At 34.5% G+C, this 23,325-nt stretch overlaps 2 protein-coding genes across 3 annotated transcripts in view; one reads left to right on the top strand and one right to left on the bottom strand.

Moving 5' to 3' along the window:
* The first annotated feature begins 201 nt into the window (after positions 1 to 201).
* Oatp58Dc (Organic anion transporting polypeptide 58Dc) lies at positions 202 to 17,605 on the top strand. The gene is made up of 9 exons (XM_085947327.1): positions 202 to 639; positions 3,787 to 4,053; positions 4,656 to 4,814; positions 5,847 to 6,140; positions 9,118 to 9,478; positions 10,177 to 10,324; positions 11,261 to 11,487; positions 13,183 to 13,286; positions 17,319 to 17,605. Exons 1-9 carry the CDS (start codon positions 324 to 326, stop codon positions 17,603 to 17,605), a joined length of 2,163 nt encoding a protein of 720 aa, XP_085803453.1. The 5' UTR covers positions 202 to 323.
* Positions 17,606 to 21,626: 4,021 nt separating this feature from the next.
* The window catches only part of Oatp33Eb (Organic anion transporting polypeptide 33Eb), a 76,948-nt gene continuing 75,249 nt past the window's right edge, over positions 21,627 to 23,325 (bottom strand). For both annotated transcript variants that reach the window (XM_085947743.1, XM_085947744.1), the window contains exons 8-9: positions 22,979 to 23,119; positions 21,627 to 22,145 (exon numbers count right to left, since the gene is read on the bottom strand). In XM_085947743.1, the coding sequence (XP_085803869.1) occupies positions 21,763 to 22,145; positions 22,979 to 23,119 (524 nt within the window). In that variant the 3' untranslated portion in view covers positions 21,627 to 21,762. The remainder of the gene's footprint in view (positions 22,146 to 22,978; positions 23,120 to 23,325) is intronic.

Below are 23,325 nucleotides of genomic sequence, written 5' to 3' on the forward strand. Positions count from 1 at the left end.
GGTCTAATGCCCACGTGGGAACATATGCATAACACAAACAAACCAAATGACATAATTTATAGAGAATATTAGCCGTTAAACAATGAAAGAAAAGTCATTATACTGATACGCGCCAAAAGATCAACAACTTCAAATTATTCTGGAGTTGAAAACTACTTCATTGTGGAGTGATAACAGTATGAAAATAGAACATAAAATGGTTAATAATTACATTATTTGTAAAGAGCTGTAGGAAGTCAGTTACTAATTAGTGAAATGCGGTCAAAGATTTAGTTTCAGAATACGATTGTAAATATTACAATTAAAATAAGTGTTCGGTAGAGATGTCAAATAAAAACGATAGATTGACAAAAGTGAAAAATGGCGGCAGAAAAATGGAGAAAGAAAAGGAGAAAATGCTTCCCGGAGACAAGTTCGAAGAGGAGTTGGACGAATTCTACAAAGATATGGACTTGACTGATGAAACAAAATGTGGCATGGGATTTTTCAGTGGGGAATTTTTACAAAAATTTGCAAATAAAAAAACGTTTGTTGTCATTTATGGATTGGCGGGAATGTTCTTATCTTCGACATATGCATACTTCAGCGGGACTATATCTACAATGGAAAAGAGATTTAGGATACCTAGTCAAACAATGGGTAAGTGTTTGTATCTTAAATAAATAATACACTCTATTGGTTTTGATTTACCATTTTCAGTCGACTGAAAATAAACTCTGTACCAACCCTGAATAAGTAGGTAACGCGAGAATCAACTTTTTAGGGGAACGATGTAAGCTTTGTTATTTTATGTTTAATTATACAATAATCTTTTTAATTAATTATACAAACAAACTATAACGATATAGTTTTTTAATTTAGTCGTATTTTACCTATTTTGTTAAATAATTAATAACTTATTGAATTTAGAAATTATGAATTGTGATAATCTGAAAACAAGACTTACCTACTTATTCCCGGTTGGTACACAGAGCTCATTTTGAGCGTAGCAACTGGGAGTGTCCTGGCAGAAGATGCCCAAGACTTAGAGCCGTTTCAGACGGGACACCGGTGTCGCGCTCGTATATAATATAGCAGGCCTTTGTATTCGAATAAAGGGTCCTTTGTATTTTGTTTATGAACGCCCCAAAGCTAACGAGTCAACGCATAATTTTGCATTATAAATTAGAACCTAAAACTGGCTGCGGTAATAAAAAATAAGTGTATCAACGGCTTGAGAATGTAGCGGCCGACAGAAAAGTGTACCGGGCACGCATTGACTCATTAGCTCTGGGGCGTTCATAAACATAATACAAAGGCCCTTTTATTCGAATACAATGGCCTCCTTATTATATACGAGCGTGACACCGGTGTCCCGTCTGAAACGGCCCTAAGTCTTTGGCATCTTCTGCCAGGACACTCCCAGTCCAATTGTTTCAGATGCTTCACATCACCAATTGTAGGATCCGCTCTACGCTCCGCCGATACCCTCGATTAAGACCGAGTGTGGTGCGGGGCGGGTTTCGGCAGAGGGCGCCTAACTTCAATGTTGGTTTTGATTAACAAATTTTTAGTCGACTGAAAATAAACTCTGTACAAACCCTGAATAAGTAGGTAACTACACGAGAATCAACTTTTTAGGGAAACGATGTAAGCTTTGTTATTTTATGTTTAATTATACAATTATCTTTTTAATTAATTATACAAACAAACTATAACGATATAGTTTTGTAATTTAGTCGTATTTTACCTATTTTGTTAAGTAACTAATAACTTATTCAATTTAGAAGTTATGACTTTTTAATGTGACCTAAGGGTTCGGTTCCAATGGAAAAATTGTATTTCGTAGATAATTTATTTAATTTCAAAACCGCTATTGGCCATGTCCATAATGGATGAATAGGAGAAAAACAGCACGAGTATACAGTCACGAGGGTGAAAGTTTGTATTATTTCGATTATAGAATATTTAAAATTAATAAGTTCCACATTTCGATAATGCAGAAATCTTAGAAAGCAGTAATTCTTCAGCAATTCACAAAAAATTCAAAAATACCTAAAGGTGGACTTGACTGATTTTGAAATCTAGCGACACTTTTCCTACTATGTTTTAAGATATTTCCAGATACAAATATGTGGACAGCATAATTCTTTATATGTATTCAACCACATTAGTAAAAAACTGTTATAAAACATTACGTCGGAATATATAAAATGAAGCATTAATTCATGTATCTTTGAATGAGTGACCAAAAAAAAATACAATAAAAAACATTACAGAAATAAAAACTAAATTAATGGGTTCTGGTTCCAGTTCAGTTAGGAATTTTCAAGATTCGGGAATGAAAGGTCCTCATTCCGGACAGAAATAATTAATAAGTTCTCTGTCATGGGTTCGGTTCCGGTTCCGTTTCCAGCTCTCGTTTTGAGTTAAGTATATAGAAAATAATACTTGTATTATATATTTTAACAAATTTAAAAAGAAACATGTGATTTTCCCTTACGATAAGTTAGAAACGGGTGACGAAATCTTATAATTGACCGATCGTTAAATATTTTGACAATATTGATTCTATAACAATATGTAACCTGAAGTAGGTACCTACTTCTAGAATAATTCTAGGTTAATTATTAAACTTTTTTAAACACAATTTAATTCTAAAAATATTTTTATATTCATATTATTATAATCAGTAAGTATATAAAATAGTTGTAAAGCATATTTCTGTGTCAGTTGACAATCTCTCTCATAGCGGACGTAACCGGTATTGATCAATGTGAAAAGATTTTTTTTAAATCATGTCTCAAAGAATAAATTAGATTTAATTGTTTCATAAATTGTTCGTATCTTTATAAATGCGAAACACAACAAGGTATTAGGTAAAACCGAATCTATTCCTTGGTATTTAACATAATGATAGCGAAAATAGGAGTATCAATTATAATACATATTATGATTCAGAAGGTAGGTATCGACTCAATGTCAACGAGAATGAAGATAAACATATCACTCTATAGTCTATACCAGTGCTTCTCAAACTTTTTCATACCACGGCCCCGAAATCATAAAAAAATCCAAGGCTCCCCAAAAATTTTAGTCTTTAGAAACTAACAGTATTTTATTTAGGTACCATTAATTATTATTAAAGGTACTTACATTTTTATTAGAATTAATAAAAGATTTCATAATACAAGATTATAAAAGATAAAAGGTGATAATACTGATAATATAATCATAATAATAAATGATGTGTTGCATCGGCGCGCGCAACTTCCTTCACACGCCAAAAATACACTCTGATCTGTTTTCCCAAACGCGCCCAAAGAAGTATAACTTCAAAAAGAGACAGATGTGATTGCATATTTTTACATAATAAATCAATATCCGGTACAATGTTTGAAATGCTATTTCGCAGGATTTGCTACAAAGTCTCCGTTGAAATGAACCACCTGTATTTATTTTTTATTACCAGTATGGTATGTTGTCGCAATTATGTGAATATAAATTGTATACTTACAATATTTTGTTCAACTAAAAAATCTAAATAATTAATAAATATTAGTAGATTTTTATTATCCATATCGGATAATGTATTGTGATCGTATGAAAATTCGACCTCGAGATTTTAACTGATTTGTATCAGGTATCGTCCAATGATCACGTTTTTATGATATATTTTTTATCAGGACCTCCTGGGCCCCGTGGGGGCCGCGCCTCCCAGTTTGAGAAGTACTGGTCTATACTACCAACGTAGCGAGTGTCTGACACATTTTCTAAGAAAACTTGTCTTGTTTACACTATTTATAGGTATAATCAGCGTAGGCAATGACATAACCCAACTTCTGTCGGCGGTCATCCTCAGTTACTACGCAGGAAGGGGCCATAGACCGAGATGGATAGCTTTCGGCCTCTTCTGCGCCTCAGCCTTTTGTTTCCTCAATGCTCTCCCTCATTTGATATACGGTCCTGGCGAGGATGCTTTGCAACTGACCGTCGAGTATGGAGACGACCAGAACAACACTGTTATGGATGACAATTCTACGTTGACAAACAAACAACTTTGTGGGTCACCTGGTAAATAAATTAATGAGGCGTCGTTCATAAATAGCCGCGTACTGACTGAGCAAGCAGCCTCGCCTGAGGCAAATGCACGCGCCGCCTGACTTGAGCGTTGCCGCGGCCGATCCAAGCGTTGTCGGTTTTGTTGTGCCCAAGGGTGCTGCGTGCGGCATTAATTTTATCGCAAGCTGCCTCGCGAGTCTGCTTGCTCAGTCAGTACGCGGCTATTGACGTCACACGATTTTTTTTATAAAATTATCAAAAATGATCGATTTTAGTAGGTACTTGAGACGTTACATTTTATACAACTCCTTGGCCATAGATAATCACATTATATCAGACCCCTCCCCCCACCTCTATAATGTGGTGTAGTGCATAAGGCGTGTGCCTTTCATTCCGGGTTGAATTCCCAGTGAGGTCACAATATATTTATGTAGTTTCACTACACTACTGTCATTATCCTTCTTGGTCTGTTGTAGTGTTATAAATAAAACAAAATAACTAATACAGTTTGCAGTATTGTTCTCTGTACTCCGATTACATTCTGTACTCAAACACAAAAACATATTAGTAGGTATAATCGGTGATGCCCATTGGAATATTTTTTTTTCCATCAGGAAATGATGAGTGCGAAGTTGGTGAAGGCAGCATCGTACCAGTTGTCATTTGGTTCACATCTCAACTCGTTTCTGGCGTTGGTGGAACTCTATTCTACAGTCTCGGCTTTTCTTATATGGATGACAACATCAAGAAATCTAAATCACCAGCTCTCATAAGTGAGTACAATGGCTCTATAAATCCACAGTTTTTAATATCATTGTAGGTCTTTCTGAGTACTTATGAAGTCATTTAGCTATTGATTTACAATGTAATTTTACATGAATAGATTATTATTTAGCTATTTTTACAAATCTATTTTTATTTTATTACCCCGCGGTAAAAAAGTGGCAGATCAAAAATGGCGGTTTTCAATAAAGAACATGAAGCATCGAAACTTCTACAAAGATATTTATATTTTAAGGTGTATTTTTTTTGTAGGGCTACTTTAATATATTAACGCTCAGTGCCAATTTATCGCAGATGCAAATTTTTGTATATAATCGTCAATCAGTTAGCTCCAGGGGTCTACACCAAGGCACACTATAATCAGGCCGTGGCACAAAACTGTATTTTTTATTGTAGTGCCTAGTTATTGCCCATGCTTTGAATGCTATATGGTAAAATTGTTTGTGTGTAAAATGTTGATTGTTTCATGTTGAAATAAATGGTACTACGGTAGGTAATTGATTTGAACGAAAACGAAACTCTTAATTTACTTCGAACAGGTTACCGCATTACGTTCTCATATAATCAATAACTAATACTAGCACGGCAACTCGCAATTCAGTTTCACGGCCTGAATATAGTAGACCTTGGGTCTATGCGTACCTTAAACCGTCAGTGGTAAGAGCGCTTGTCTCTGAGTCCGTGAGTGCTGGTTTGAATCCCGCATCTATCAAAATTTAGATATTTTTAATGTGTTTGATCCAGAACAAGTTCTTAATGAGTTGGGCGAATGGCTAACAAAGCCTACAAGTGAAAAATCTTCTAAGTATTCTCATATAACCTTCATTATTTAGAGACTCACGTATTCTGCTTTGAAGCCAAAGTGATATTTTTTTTTATTTCAGAACAATGTTAATTTTCCATTATTAAAAAAAAATGGTGAACTTTTTACAATTTTTTGCGATTGCAATAATTCAATGTTTGTTCTATCGGTACTTTTAAACCTGTAAATAATGAATTATAATGTTTGCCGAACGTTCCAGGTTTCACCTACTTCATCAGAACAATGGGTCCTACCGTTGGCTTTGCCATGGTCGCAATATTCTTGAAGATGTACATAGCGCCGGACCTGACCCCAACGATTGACAACACTGACCCTCGGTGGGTAGGGGCCTGGTGGATCGGATGGTTCCTTTTCGGGTTTATTATCATGTTTTTCGCGGCACTTCTTGCACTTCTGCCGAAAACTTTACCAAGAGCTGCTGCCAGGAAGGAACTAATCAGACAAAAGAGTAAAGACACCAAGGAGGATGAGTCTTTCAAGCCATCTTTTTCAGGTGAAATTATTTGCCATAATCAGGTCGTTATGATGATTGCAGCATGATATTCATTCAGTGTATATTATAGACTTCATATTCTTGTCTTCTACATTCCTCGTAAGAGGTTCGCGGGCTCTCACATCTAAACTCGCCTCGTCTGCCGCCCAGCCATAAATCAAACCTTCCAAGAACGTCGATCCGGTGTTGTGACAGTTGCACGTAACCTTCGAAACGTATATATATATGTGGATGCGGCGATCGGCGAGCCGGAAAAGGAATGACCAATTCGTAGGTGTTTTATGCGTCCTGCGTGTAACTTGTCGATTACAACAGCAGATGTTTTTTTCAAACTAAACAGTCGCATTCGACCAATCTGCGGAGCTCCATTTGGCAACGTGTGTTTTGTGAATAACGATGACGCTATGTACTTTATTTCGAAATGTTTATTGGATGTCTTTGATTGAGGACGATTTACAAAATAACAGCTGGATGATTTGTTTTTCTATTTTTTAATTGCTCGGATCGAAAACCGGGGGGGGAAAAAATGGGGGTGGTGGAATCAATGCATTTTCAAAGAATAGCTTACTTGTCGAGGCCCATGTGCTCCGCCATGGAGCGAAAATAGTAATTAACCTTTTACTACATACATACCTTGGACCTTAGTGCATAATCTGTCGAAAATTAAATATCGTGAGTAGGTATCAGTTATCAAACCACCTACAGATAAGGAAGTATATTATATCACATTGCACTATCTATCAAAAAAAAACCACACGTTAGGTATAATGGAATAGACTACTTTAGGTACTATTATCTAAAGCAGTGTGTTTGAATTATAACGACAAGGCGTACCTACATAAATCTAATTGTTTATAAATGCATTTTTTTTTCTAGGAATAACTTCTGATGTTGACATTCATAATATGTAGGTACCTACATAATATTTGCGTTGAGGAACATTAACTAATTAGTAATACAATAGATATGGCTAGGGATTGCAATACCGAATGAAAATACCAATACCGGTATTTCCTATTGAATACCGCTATTTGTAGAATAATTGTAAAAAGCATAAATATCTATTAGATAATATCGATCGCCTAATATACCGTAAGTGACTTTTTACAAATTGTGCAGGAAGCTAAAAAAAACTAAATACTTAATATCCCGTATCTGACTGTTAATAGTTCACACATGTTGTAACTACATAGCATGCCAATAACCCGTAACGTAAAAAATGGTAAAGCCAAAGCACACGCCTAAAATAATGATATCATCCAATAAAATGTGATATACCTACCTATATATTATAAAGATAAACATCCAAATTTGTTATGTTACTTGCTGTTTTACCTTTTAAATAATTCGAAAGTGACATTTTGAAGCTGAATTCAACACACGTCATGCAACACGCTTGACAGCTTAGAGGAAAGATACGGGCAATTATAGGTTTATTCCTGCAATGTTCAGATACGGGAAATTACTGAAACGGCTGTATCATTTTTGTTAAAATAACTACGGATGTGGGAATTTCGCAGTCGATGGGCAGTATTGTTGTAGTTTTTAGTACATCAAAAAGTCATTTTCGTCATATAGGTCAGATACGGGGTATTGACATTATACTATTGATAATACATATATATGTAAAAATCTCTTTAAAATATCAATATTTTATAGCACATGTCAATGCTGGTCGCGAAGGACGATGAAGGGCCACGGAAGTAAACCAGACATCGCGTAACACGAGAAAAAATACAGTCCTGTTAAGCTTTTTATGTTAATTAATAGGTCATATTTGTTCCACTTTCTGCTTTTTAAAACCGGTATGTCGGTATCGAAAAATACTGGGATACCGGATTTGAAAAACCGGTATTGCAATCCCTAGATACCGCATCATGTGATTCAATTTTCGAGTCAACGACCTATCATCAATTTATTCGTGAACTTGGTCAGTCAAAATGAATCAATGTTTGAAATAAGATTTAATTCTTTTACTGATTCCAGTTTTATCTTTGAATATCCTAATTACTTGAAAATAAAGTTGTTTTCTTGATTACTATGAGCAGGTTAATCAGTCAAAATTGTTCAATCCAGTCAACTGTTTACTAAATATTATAATGTAGATATTTAATGTAGACTAAAAACTGTCTCATAAATCAAGCCTTATCTTCCTGGTCTTCGGAATATCATTTTCCTAACATTTTATTATTTATCTTTAATGCATGACTTTCCACATTATTATAGAAACGCAGCCATTACTTTTCCATTGGGTTTTTGTCCATTAACTTCGCTTTTGAGAAATCTACTTTATATATTATATGCACCATTATCATTATTATATCACTCAGTGGCGAAGGGTGGAGGTAGGCTGTTAAGATCCGCCATTAACAATGCACAATAAACTTTGTCAGTCATACGTATTTATTTTCATTGAAATAATGGGTACTACAATTTACAGATGATGTTGATTAGTTTTTAAAATTCAATTAAACCCTGCGAAAACCAAGCTATAACAGATAATAGTCAAAAAATACTCGTCTATCTATAAAATATCTAAAATTATGCAATTAAATCATACATAACTTTAGATATTTTATAGATAGAATAATATTTTTTATCTACTATAGTTTGGTTTAGGTAGGGGTAATGAATTTTTAAATTATGAATCAACAATATGCGTAATAAACAAATAAGTATGAATGAAAAAGTCTGCACAATTTTGTCGTATCGCCCAAAATATACCAAAACTATTATGGTTTGGTTTAGGCAGGGTTTGATTGGTTTTTAAAAATAACCAACACCACCTGTAACTTGAAATATTAGTTCAATAAAAACAAATACGTATGACTAACAAAGATTAATATGCACTATTTATGGCGGATCTTAGCAGCCTACCTCCCACCCTTCGCTACTGATATCACTATGGTGACCTATAAGTCCTTTATTTTAGGATATTTTACTTTTTAAAGTGAGTAATATGATTGATTATTTTTAGATATGATGGTAACAGTGAAAAGGTTGATGAGGAACTCCACGTACAACTACAACCAGCTCGCTTCAATATTCTACATCTTCGGTTACGCCCCGTACTGGATCTTTCTCCCCAAATATATCGAAACGCAGTACAGAAAATCTGCCTCAGTCTCCAGTCTGGTGACTGGTACAGTGGGCCTGGTCTTCTCCGCCGTGGGGGTACTGGTATCCGGCATCATAGTTCAGAGATTCAAGCCCAGAGCCAGATATATGGCAGCGTGGAATGTAATTGTCGGGTTCATCACTGTCGCTGGAGTACTCGGCTATACCTTGCTTGGATGTTCAGCAGTTGATGAACAACTGCCGATTATGGATAGTGGAAAGTAAGAACACCAATATTTCATCATATTCATATGCTTACTCCTGTCTCTCATACCACTTCCCCATCATCCCAAAATACTTTGCCTTTGTTACCGATTTGGACCACTTCAAAAGTTATGTCATCCTCGGGACTTTTTACTTGTTAATGATCTCCACACCAGCACACATTGGAGCTATCGTTGACCTGATATTATCCTTACAATATTACGTCTTACCCAACTTTACTTTAGTGAAATAATCTTCTCCATTATTTTAATCGCATTCGTCTGTCTGCGAGTTTAGTCATCACACCTGTCAAATTGATGCCAAGCATGGTTGAAGATATTTTCTACAAAGATCGGTTGTTAACCATTCTGCTAACACATATTTAAAGGTTAGGGAGAGAGAAAATTTGAAATAAACAATATGGACCAAGTATTAGAGTAAGACTTATTTATTGGGCAATATTGTTGCATTCTCATTTTATTTTCATGAAAGCGATTGGAAATATGGAATAAATGGAGAAGTCAATTTTTTTCAAGAAAACAGTAAAATTACGATTTTAAATATTCATATATTTTTTTTAAATACTTAAACTTCTTAATAAATTGCACAAAAATATGTACATATTATATTAAGTAAATAAAAAATCTAGGTACATCACGAATGTAATAAAAAAATGTTCATTTCTTTGCTAACCCGTTTTGATTTTTTTTTCTAGTTTAAACAATACTTTTTCTTGCAACGCAGACTGCAGGTGTGATTACGTTAAGTTCTCACCGGTTTGTTCGGTTGGTCATGCTGAGACCTTCATATCGGCATGTCATGCTGGCTGTACTCAGCAATTTTCCATGGACAAGCGAAAAAAGGTAAAAATTCTCGAAATTCAATTGATAGGCAACTAAAAAGCTTTCTCCCAAATTATTGTAGGTCATGGGTGCAACAGGTCAGGGGACAGGTGTAAATTACACATTATGAGGTAAACATAACAAAATTGAGAGCAGTCGGTAAAGACTTATGTCAAAATAGGAATCATGCACACTCTAGTGCACGCCAGCCAAGGTCTGTTGTAGTTGCTCTTGGGACACATTCAGCACAACAATGGCGCCAAATCTGCACATATTCATTGTTAAGTGATTTCACTATAGTCAAATTATTATTAGTTATCACATAACTAACATAATACGTAAGTATAAGTGTATAAAGTGTGTCCAAAAAATGACAACCATAGAATCAAAATCAGCTGTTCTTGCATCCACCATTTTGAATACAGAAAATAGATCAAATCGAAGACAGAGGCAATGTCATTGACATAAATTATATAAATTTCATTACTTATGTAATAATAAATTAATATTACAATAGAAAAGGTACTAAAACCTTTTGTTGACCTATTGATAATTTTGTAGGATTTTTTTTTTATCGTGTCCGATCCTAAGAAAGATCATACGGGCCTCCACAGAGTAGACAGATTTTTGTTTTTACGAGAAATTGATGTTAACCACTAACTCAACCTGTTAGGTCTATACTCTGATTCAAAACATACATTGAAAAACAATATGTGTATTTGCTAGACCGAAAATTCGAATCTGGGACCCACGAGATTATAAGACGACACGTTAGCCGCTTGGCCGTCGTGGGAATGGGATTGAATTTTACTGAATTACCTACAAACAATTATTTCTTCCACCTAGAAGAATAAATAGTGCATGGTGAATTCATCATGCTGAAAAATTCACCATGAACGCACTTTACGCAACACAATAATATTATTAATAACTACCTATTTAACGTCTCTCTTTTAGGTGTACACAAACTGTTCTTGCATTGAACCTTTCAATCAGACAGTTTCATCAGAATTCCTTGAAGAAATGACAAACGCCGGGCTGCCTTCGTTGATAGGAGGATCTGCTACATCAGGTCCATGCATCGTCGATTGCCAGAACCATTTTTATTTATTCCTGGCGATTGTTTGCTGCTTGAAGCTATTTGGTGCAATGGGCAGAGTTACGAATTTTTTGGTGTCTGTGAGGTATATTTAACGTTTACTTGAATTTATATCTGTATTTTGTACAACTTATATTGTAATACCTTATAAAAGACAGCTGTTGTGCATTCGCGCAACTCTCCATGTATTAACCTCAAAATCAATACAAAAACGACTGATGTCCAACCAACCATAAGGCATGGACTGATTTTGTTAAACCTGTTACTTGTGAAGGGCAAACAATTTAAGAAGTCGATAGTTTTAAGTAAGACATCATTGATGATGGCAAAGCGCGTACACAGCGCTCGGAATGAAAAATTTTACAAACTGCAGCGCTCGATAATTTTACGAAAATATTAACACAGTTAAGTATCTAATTTTATGTGTATTTTCCAAATAAAGTGTGTGTGTCAAACCGTCAAATTAATTTTTCCACGAGGCAGAGCGATTATTTTGGGGATTTTATAAACCAGAACAGCGCTCCGATACGCTCCTGCCCATTTCGAGCCCTGCTCATAGATTATTGAAATAGTATTTAACAAGATGTGCACAATAGGTAACTTACACTTACTAATAGATACTATGCCTAGATACTGACCATTGTGTCTACATGTCGGGTTTCAGAAAATGGAAGCTTGAGACAGATATTTAGTGTAAAATTGCTTGATTTGAATAAAAAAGAGGAAACACCAATCCTTAGTAAAATGTGTAAAAAATAAAGTATGATGGGCCCACAGAACAAATTAATAAGATAGAAATGTGAAACCTAGTCCTCATAGACTAAGAGAGGTTTTACACGGGACATCTGTGTAAAGCCACCGGTGTGTGGAGATGCCGCATTTACATATAAATGAACGCGACACTCGTGTATCTCCGTCTGAACGCGTCCATTCAGTTTGTGTAAATGCAGCCACTCAAAACACCGGTGGCTTGACACAGGTGTCCCGTGTGAAACGGCTCTAAGACTTTGAAGCCACTTTTGGTATATGACCTAATACTAGTGCATTTTGTTTATGTGACAAACTTTAATGCATACAGACATAATTAATGAAAATAACAATATATTCTTTAACACGTGTTTAGGTTTATCATATATTTTTCCATACTCGAAAATTAAACGTTGTTATAGATATAGCCTCGCCCAGAAGGCGACTAACTTATCATTATTTTTGTGTTCCCTGAGGGTTGGGCCTGACTAGAGCATGTATTCAGAACTCTAGAAGGAAATATTAACTCCAATTTTCATTCAATCATCTTGCGTCGAATGTCCTGGAAAACTAAGAATATTTGATATAAATTGAATTTAAATTATAATAGATGCGAGATTTGTAATATTCCATATAGGGATTGCAATACCAAATGAAAATACTAATACCGGTATTAAGTATCTACTGATAAATATATATACTATATAAAATATTAATATTTTATAACATGTGCTATCGCTGATCTCCAATGGCGTTGAAGGGCAACGGAAGTAAACCAGACATCGCGTAACCCAACAAAAAATAGTCATGTTAGACCTAATTAAATAGGAATCAGATGTATATTTCCCATAGAATCGCAGTGAAATTGCAAGATGCAAGGCTTATGTGAAAAAGTGTCAGTATGCTGGCAAAAGGCAGCAATATTTTAAGGCGTTTTGTGATGTACATATTATTATCCTCCAAATAGTGAGCAATACGCAGAATGAAGACGAATACCCTAATTAATTATTATATAATGTTGCCATATTTTCAGGTGTGTCGAAGAAAAGGATAAAGCTGTTTCTTTGGGAATCAGCATGATGGCAGGAAGTTTATTTGCTCTTATTCCATCACCTATATTTTTCGGATACATCATGGGTAAGATTAGGAAATTTTTTCAGATATAAAACAATAATAATATGATTGCAATCAATATTTGCAATTATGGATGATAACAAATAATAAATTTAATTTAGGATTACCATACTTTAAAATATTAAGAAACTGAGTTATTCTGTACATATTAAACATTATTCAAGTAATAGCCTGTTTATTGTCGAACAAGAACTTCTTTTCTTGTCCACATGTTAAAACTGTGAACTAACAATCCCATCCAGTGCAGCTCTCACTTCCGTTTTCAAATGAGGAATGTCCCCAATTTTATTTTATGCTCCCGTGGTGTCATGAAAAATATTTCTAAAACGATCAGGAGTGATGTTAGAATTATAATTAGTAAACTTTTGGTTTATTGCGAAAAAGAAAAGTAGTCATATCTAAAAAGAGAGCCGATACATTATTTAAATACGCATACTGTGTGCGCATTGCCGCCATGACGGGTACGTCACTGAGTTTTCTATATGCGACTACTGCGACTTCCTGTTATTGCCGATTTCTTGTTGTCGGACTATACACGTGTATGGATTTACTGCTGTTAAATGCAAGTGTAAACTATATTATTGTGCAAGTTGCAAGACTAAGATCAAAAAAGTTAAGCGGCTTCTGAATTGTCACACGATAATTGCAACTGCCGCGATATCTGCGCAACAACAACAAACGCATCTCTCTGACAATTGAAAAATGAGATTGGCACAACAATTATCAATTTTATGTGTAAGCAGTTATTATCGCGATAGTTTAATTTTCACACCATTTCTGATCATTAGATAAAATTTATTTTTATTTTTAAAAAATATTTTATATGCAAAATTATTTTTTTAAATTATTAATTATTTTGAACAAAGCTGCTGTCACAGATAACAATATTATGCGCAAACATCAGCATTCCTGGATGAATAATCCGATAAATACGTTAAAGACAGATGGCGTGCTGTGGCATATTTTTTTAAGCCTATCACAGACTGTTCTATATATTTATAATACATTCCTACATATACAACTGACGTCGTTGGCAAATTATATTATTTTTTTAGACTACTAATATAAATACGTCAATATACAATTAAAAATTATTTTTCTTATGAAAGTAGGCTTTAACTAATCACCTAGTATTGAGGCTTCATATCGTCGTATAGACAGAAAAATATAACTAAACATCATTATTTAGAACTTTTAACCTTTCAGCTGCCCGGCCGATATACAGAGTTTATACTAACAGGGCCCAAGAATTATATATTTCAATAAAATAAAAAATTCTACATAAAAATATAAAAATATAGCACTCACATTGATATGATGTCATGAAAAGCTCCAAAAACAAATTATTCATACGAAATCTCGTAAATCTGTCATCACATTTGCACTAGAATTAGGGTTGCCACAAACCACTTCACTTTAAAAAAAAATAGTTTCACGAATAAAATAACTTCACCAAACAGACAACGATAAATATGTACAATAAAGAAAGTTTATAAATATATTTACTACACTATATTTATACTATATTTACACATATAAACAAAAAAAAAACACTAAAAATTTTCTTCCGTATGGAAAATTTCAAAACAAGGCTCGAAACATAGAGCAATGTCACATTGTTTACATAAATATCTAGTTTCTTTACGTTTTTTATCAGTTTTGGAATTGAAACACACATAACATCGTCGAGTAGCATTGGTTTTTTTTATTGTCGACGGAATTTTGCCCAAAAAATGGCGTTCGGTAAGCCTAGCTGGCAATGGAGCCTTCCGTTTCAAATTCTGCCGTGGTTCAGTCTTATGATCTTCGATCAACTGTGTCAGGACATGTATTTGAAAATCTCCCAAGGGTTGCTTCTTGCCAGTTTTTTCTTGGTGGATGACGTGGGCATTCAGTAGACACAGATCAATAAGGTGAAAAAATACCTTTTTGTACCACTTGATCGTTTTTCTGGCACATGTGACGGAAGAAATGACCATGTCACCATGATCCACTGCACCCATGTTTTTGTTATACTCTACTATGCACTCGGGTTTCACAATCGGTTCTTTCGATTTGTAATCGACTTTTCCTGTCGGCTTAGTAACATTGGTATGCAGAGTGGTCAACATTGTCACATCTTTTTTATCTTTCCAAGAAAGAGCCATCATATCGTCCGTGTGAAACGATTCGGTTTCACCTTTTTTTAATTTGGTGGTGAAATTTGGCATCCCGAGTCTATTCCGTCTTACTGTTCCGCAAGCATTTGTGCCATTTTCATGCAAAAATTTGAACAGTGTTGGACTACTATACCAGTTATCGATATATAACGTGTGGCCCATGTTCAAATATGGCTTCAGTAAAGTGGCCACAACATTTCCTGATATGCCAATATAGTTTAGCTTGTCGATCTCCGTTTGTTTGCCCGTATATATAATTATATCTAAAACAAAACCAGTATGGCAATCGGCCATTACAAATATTTTTATCCCAAATCGACTAGCCTTTGTTCGGATAAATTGTCGAAACGAAAGTCTACCTTTGAATAAAAGAAGACTTTCGTCAATACATATATTTTGATGAGGGTACAATAGATTTTGAAAAGTGTCTTTCAATGAAGTTAAAACCTGTCGAATTTTAAATAAACGATCTCCTGAAACCTGTGCTTCGTTATCGCAAAAGTGGAGCATACGAAGCAACATTTCAAAACGATTTCTTGACATAGACTCCGAAAAATACGGTGAAAATAAGCATCGTTTTGTTGACCAGTGTTCTGTTATTTTATTTCGAGAATTCCGCGACATCAATAAACAAATTCCCAAAAAGGTATAAAAATCATCGGTGGTACAGTCTACCCATCGCTTCAAACGGTCACTCAGTACACGCATGTTTTTGGTGGCAAACACAAATTGTCTATTCGTTTCACGAACTATCATCTCCACAAATGATACACTAACAAATAATTTGAAATAATCCGATTCACGAGCATTAGAAGGCAAATCTGATTTGCCTCCCGAAATATTTGAATCGAATGAAAAGATACGAGGATCAAATGGGTCCGATTGCCATGAAAACGATGGTCTTTCGATACCATTTAAAATGTCTGCAGGAATATCGTCATCACAATCTTCAATATCGTTTTCGTCGTCACTCGGTTCGTCTTCAGATTCGATTGTTTCCACGAGCACTTCAATCAAATCATCATCCGAATGCTGCATCAAATGCTCATCCATTTTGATCACAAATCGTCAAAAAACACGTGTAAAATAACTTAAAATCACAAAAACACTAAGAATACACTAATATTCAATGAAATGTTGTATATTTATAACAAAACTAAATACATCGAAGCAATCTCACAAAGTTCTACTAAAATATCACGTAAAAAACTTCGTTACAAATTAAAATAACACTAAAGTACACAATAAATGTCAGATTTTTTGATAAAACGTGGTTATAGAACTTATATATTGGAAACAAAATTAAAATAACCGAAAAATGATCAATCGCATGTGAAATAATACACATCAATGAAATATTCCGAGCGCGCGCGTTCAACACTAAAAATATGGGCAGAATGGCGGCCGATAGTTTGGGATTTCCCAATTTTGGCAGCCCTAATTTCGTAGAATTGAAATATGTCTGTAGTCACGGTTTTACCCAAGATTTGAATCAATTTTTGTTTCGAATTATTTCAATAGATGTCACTAGCAACACCAAAATTGAGAAAAAGTCGATTTGACATTTAAAAAGGCGCGAAAATATGAATGCGTATTTCGTACGTCACGGGCGTGTATCGCGCGATCTACTATGACGCTCGTCGTACGTCACGGGCCGCTATAAGGTTAAATGCAATTTATAATAACAAAATTTCAAAGATGGCAGCTGTAAAATCATACATCACACAGAATGTTAATTTTAACTATGACTACCGATTCATAGATGGTCTTGTTATAGTCGAAATTCTTTGATAATTTTTGTATTTAGTCCTAAAGCTTTTTGTTCATGGTACATATCTTTGACTGCTAAATTAAAACTACAACTGAAATATTCCAGATTCCACCTGCCTTGTGTGGGGCAAAACTTGCACGCAGTCGGGCAACTGCTGGCTGTACAATTCCGCATTGCTAAGAGCGAGGGTAAATTATATCGCGGCCGCGTTTATCCTCATCGGTTCACTATTCGACCTGGCCGTGTGGAAGTGCGTCAAAGATCTGAATATGTTCGACGATGAACTGGAGATGCTGCAGAAGAAGGAACAGTCGGACAGCCAATACGTGATGGCTGACGATAATACATCTTCAATTGATATTGGAGACAAAGACACAAAAATTATTCCGTAAAGACTTTTTATTAAAAATATAGAATAAGTATAACAAATTGTTATTTTTGTAAAAAGTAGGTTTTGTATTTAAAAATATTAATTTTATAAATTTTACAAATAAATATATTTAAATCTATTGTTAAACGCTGTTTTGTGATTAAATTGTTAAATGAGAAAATAATACATGAATTGAGTATACTGTCAGCTTGCAGCAAGAATCACAGTAACATTTTTATTAAAAAAGAGTTCTTAGGGCCATGACACATAGAATGTTGTATAAAACTAACTAATGATGGCCTATTGTTAATATCCCGTAAGCAACTTTTTACAAATTGTGCAGGAAGCTAAAAAAAATCTACATATTTAATATCCCGTATCTGACTGTTAAGGCCATGCATTAGTTGAGGCACGGTCTAAAAAGATCGTTGCTAGGTGATGCGCGGATTGCGGGTCGCGGGCGCAAATGACGCCTGTCAAACGAAATATTATTTGTCATATAAATCCAACATACATCCATTTTATGTTCTGTTTATTGTTCTATTAGTAACAATAATAATATATTCATTGACATGTTTTCTTTTTAAAGTAAATGGGTAACGTTTTTAGTCATCTTTACACGATTTTAGAATTAATTGACCCGTCGCCAACACGCAGCAAAGTGACGTGCTTCTGGCTCGACATTCTCTCATTGAATGGCAGCGAGTCCAAAATTTCGTCGCACGTACAGTTGAAAATTATTTGGCGTTTCACTGATGCGTCACCTTAATAGTTCACACATGTTGTAACTACATAGCATGCAAATAACCCGGAACGTAAAAAGTGGTAAAGCAAAGCACATAACGCCTAATATAATGATACATCCAATAAAATGTGACATATATAATATAAAGATAAACATCCGAATTTGTTATATTACATACTGTTTTACCTTTTAAATAATTCTAAAGTGACATTTTGAAGGTGAATTCAACACACGACATGCAACACGCTTGACAGCTTAGAGGCAAGATACGGGCTATTACAGGTTTATTCATGCAATGTTCAGATACGGGAAATTACTAAAATGGCTGTATCGTTTTTGTTAAAATAACCACAGATACAGAAACTTCGCAGTCGATGGGCAGTATTTTTGTTGTTTTTAGTACATCAAAAAGTTATTTTCGTCATATCGAATTATGCATAAAAAATCAAGAACACGGCAGCATAGCTTACTGCAATCAAAATTGTTGCCATTTTTTAAATTACAAATTTATCAATTATTATTTTTTAATTAATGCATAAGCCCACTTATTAAAATAAATATTACTACGCATTAGCCCCCTAGACTCATAAATTATTTTCTATTATTCTCTGTCACAGTCTACGAATGAAAGTAGTCACCATGTGTAAAACGATGATTCATTTTGTAATGCGCACACACCTTAAAAGTCATTCTTTATTAATTATGGCTTAACCTAGTGAAAAATCATTATGATAATATTATTTTTATAATTAATGACTTATTGCAACAAGCCGACAATATAGTGTCTTTACAATAAATACAACTAAATGAAGATGATCATAAAAGTAGATGAGGATTATTGACGACATAATATTTGTACAAAATTCTCACCGCACAACCATTTCCGTAATTATCAGTACTTTATTTAAGCATAGAGATGTCAGCAAAACTGACAGAGTTCTACCATACTTAAAACAGACTACAAGAAGAAATTACCCTGCTTACCATACTTTTTACAGGTTATTTCTGTAGTTAGTATCTTACATGTGGGTTTAACATTATATTATGAACAATTTACCCAAATAAGCTAGTAGTATATATTAAAGAAAGAAGATTAAATAAAATTATTAAGGAAAATGGTGATACAGTGTGACTTTTTATTAAAGTAATCTTTCAGTGTTCCCAGCACACAATGTTGGTCATGTAATTTCTTTTCCTTAACTTGCACACTATATCAGAAACAAAATATCATACGTAATGCATAAGCGCTTTGGTATAAAGGTTAAAAATAGATTTGGTTCTGGGTTTTAGTTTATTATATTAAGCAGTCTTTAATTATTCTGGTTTTTAAAGCTTTGTGGCTATAATGTGTACTAAAAAAACCTACATGATTACAAATATGTGCAATTTTTAACTTATTATATCACACACTGGTTAAATATTTTTTAACCGGGATTCAGCCTGCGCGTTTGATGCTAACATTATATATATACGCAAACAAAATCCCAGCTGTGGCCAATTTAAAATGTTTCTTCATCTATTCATTCTGTGGTAAATATCAAATTCAATAGATAAGATATAAATTTACATAAAAATAATTAATGGGGTTGCTGCCAAAAGCTGGTAAGTCTAAGGTAAGTATTTTTAGTTAACAACAGATTACGTGACTATATATAAATATGTATGCTAGAAAAATATTCAAGGCCATCCGATATTAAAGAACATGCAGATAAAGCATAAAGAAATTAGCATTGTGCCTGATTTTATGTGGCACGTCAAACTTTCAAATTGCAAATACTCTATAACATGATTTCGAGACTTACCAACTTTTCGCAGTAACCTCACAATATAAACTTCTATGGGTATTAAATTTTGCTTATAATTTACTAATATAATATGAAGAACTCCGATATATTACTTCATGTAGAGACATTAATCAGTTAAATGTTTTTTGTTTTTACAAGCAACCATTCTTTAGTAAAGCACTATATTCAGGCAGAATAATATCCATCATTGTCTTAAATGAAATCATTTGGAGTTAATATTATAAAGAGTTCAGATCATTGATGACATGGAGGACATGGGTACAGCTGATTCATAAAATAGTCTTGCTTAGAAAAGCTCAAATGATGATGTACCACAAGCAGAAACAACCCATATCATTAACGCCTATCCTGCCCAAGAGAAAACGAATCATATTTCTCACTTCTATAAATATTTATGTTGAAAACACAAATCTGTTCGCAAAAAACTGTCATACACACAATTACTGAATATAGAGTCATGGACACTAAAATTGTCAAAACAATGGAACTAGTCGACAGTATCAAGAGCTTTTTCAGATGGCGCATGTCTCGCCGCACTTTACGTGCGAGTACCGGTGATACACCGCGAGTGCATGTGGACGGCTCAGTGACGTCATCTGTATCTAGATAACGCACGAATTGTTACGCCCGCGAGTGCATGTGGGTGGTTCAATGAGGTCAAATCGAGCCATCTGGTAGAGCTTTAAGAATACGTAACGAGAGTTATACTGCTTGTACCAAGATTCGAAACTATACATCGTCATAAAATGGAAATGATAGGTTGAGCAATTTATGCCAAACACACAAGCAGTAGCGAAGGGTGGAGATAGGCTGTATAAATAGTGCACATCAAACTTTGTTAGTCATACGTATTTGTTTTTATTGAACTAAGACTACAATGTACAGATGGTGTTGGTTAGTTTTTAAAAATCAATTAAGCCCTGCCTATTAATTTTGGTATATTTTGGACGATACGACAAAATTGTGCACACTTTTTCATTCACACATATTTGTTTTCGTTGGATTAAGAATACATATTACACATATTGTCGGTTCATTTGTTTAAAATCATTAAGCCTGCGTAACCAAACTATAATAGATAAAAAATATTATTCTATCTATAAAATATTCAAATTACATATGATTTAATTGCATAATTTTAGATATTGAATAGATAGATGAGTATTTTTTGACTATTATCTATTATGGCTTGGTTTTCGCAGGGTTTAATTGAATTTTAAAAACTAACCAACACCATCTGTAAATTGTAGTCTTATTTTAATGAAAACAAATACGTATGACTGACAAAGTTTAGTTTGCACTATTTATGGCGGATCTCAACAGCCTACCTCAAACCTTCGCCACTGACAAGTATAATAGATAACCCAAATAGAGGCCTATTGGGAAGACACTGTTAAGAAATATTGGCCTTGGTATTTCTCAAAAAAAAAACTGGAGACGAGATACATAAGACTGGTAAGAAAGTAGTGGAGGAGACCTAGTCTCAAATTGAACCTTATGTTAATTACAGAAGAAGCTAAATGGTAACTGATATTTAAATCTTTTTTCAACTAGTCTGTATAATTATTTTTGGTTGTTTGTAACATTAAATAAACCCTGGGTTGTTTCGAAAAAGTTAACATACTTCAATCAAATACGCGTACTCCTACGTTGTCTTAATTCATCCACTAGATTTCTCTGTAACTCAGCTTGAAGGGGCTCGTCTTCGGCAGACGAGCCTAGGCCAGTCCTAGGTCTTGAAATCCTCCTCATTTCCATGGCGCCATCCTCAGAAACAGGTTCGGTATACGGTCTTCTGACATAAATTGACCCCTGTCTGGTCGGTATCTCGTCTATGACAAAATCATCTTCAGGAAATATCTTGATATGCTTTGAGTAGTACAACACGCCGCAATCTGCAAAGGCTGAGGCGATGAGGAGACAGGCTGTCAGGATGCACACCACATCACCGAATTGGCCATTGTGGAGAAGGCAGTTTTGCTTGTCTGCGGTTTGATAAAGGCATGTGGCATCTGTAAAATTGAGAAAATATTCAAGGTATCTTATCTGATAAATCTTGTTTATGAGTTGACACATAATAAGCGTTGCCAAATATACAGTTTTATTTATATATTTTTAAAATCAGGTGCGCGCGCAGGGGGAGGATTTTTGTTTGGATATTGTTTAACATGCGACGCCTACCTGTGGCACTCATTAATTGGTGCAACCAATGTTTGCTTTAATATTCTGCGGCACAAAAAGCGTGTCCAAAAATTTGTACGTATGCAGTTCGCCGTATCACATTTCACCGTGAGATGCTGTATCAAAAAATATATGGCCGTATATTAAAGACCAACCAACTTCTTAGGTTGTATAGTACTGAGATAAAATTCATGTCAAAAAAACACAGTTCTTGTCGGTTTACAGGAACCCAGCGACAAACCAATATTGAAAACAAGTTAAGTCCTGTGTTAGGACGCGTGCCGACGCTCCTGGATACCTAAAATCTCTGCATAATTTATACCCGGAAATTTTCAAATTTTTAAAAATTTATATAATTCATTTCAGATTATACACAACTCTCCATAATATACCTCAATCATTTGCTGGTATCCATATCATCCATATATTATTGACCTTTCGAACCTATTCATTAGCTTGACAATCCTCACAAATATGATCCGAAATACTACTCTACGGATGATTGTACATCGGTATGTTAGTTTTCCTGTGTACATTCCTGGACCTCACAATTGGTAGAAGGCAGAAATAGGTTGTAGTCTCTGTGATGTAACTAAATTCATCCAAGGCTATTTGAAAACAGTTAAGTTAGCTGATGATTAAAGAGACATCTTTTTTGACTAACCAGCAATGGCTTCGTAAATAAGTTTCCCGGGAATATGAACAGCAATGGCCGTCACACAGAGTTCAAACATGATTGCTATCGCTTTGTCGAATTGTGCCACGGACCTGAGTATTATCAGAAGATTTCCAACCAGTCCAGAAGCTGGAACAATTTAAACAAACATCATAGATTAGACATTAATGATTTATTTGTACTATGTATGCGGATGACAACATTCAGCGTGTATTTGAACAAGTTAGCGTAAGAACCTAATAGATTGGGGCGAATGGTTAGCAACATTTTCTTATAAATAAGTCTGCTAATACGAGACTCATATACTACACACAATTGAACATGGTAACTATAGT

The sequence above is a fragment of the Rhyacophila brunnea genome, unplaced genomic scaffold (assembly GCF_057557595.1).
Source record: "Rhyacophila brunnea isolate RB1 unplaced genomic scaffold, BYU_Rbru_1.0 scaffold_2, whole genome shotgun sequence".
NCBI classification, from domain to species: Eukaryota; Metazoa; Arthropoda; class Insecta; order Trichoptera; family Rhyacophilidae; genus Rhyacophila; species Rhyacophila brunnea.

What these genes read in the sequence shown, in the direction of transcription:
- Oatp58Dc (XM_085947327.1), top strand. Translation starts at nt 324, where the DNA reads ATGTCAAATAAAAACGATAGATTGACAAAAGTGAAAAATGGCGGCAGA. An exon ending in CCATGGACAAGCGAAAAAAG is followed by an intron (nt 10,325 to 11,260) that starts GTAAAAATTCTC and finishes TCTCTCTTTTAG; the next exon opens with GTGTACACAAACTGTTCTTG. An exon ending in ATTTTTCGGATACATCATGG is followed by an intron (nt 13,287 to 17,318) that starts GTAAGATTAGGA and finishes GAAATATTCCAG; the next exon opens with ATTCCACCTGCCTTGTGTGG.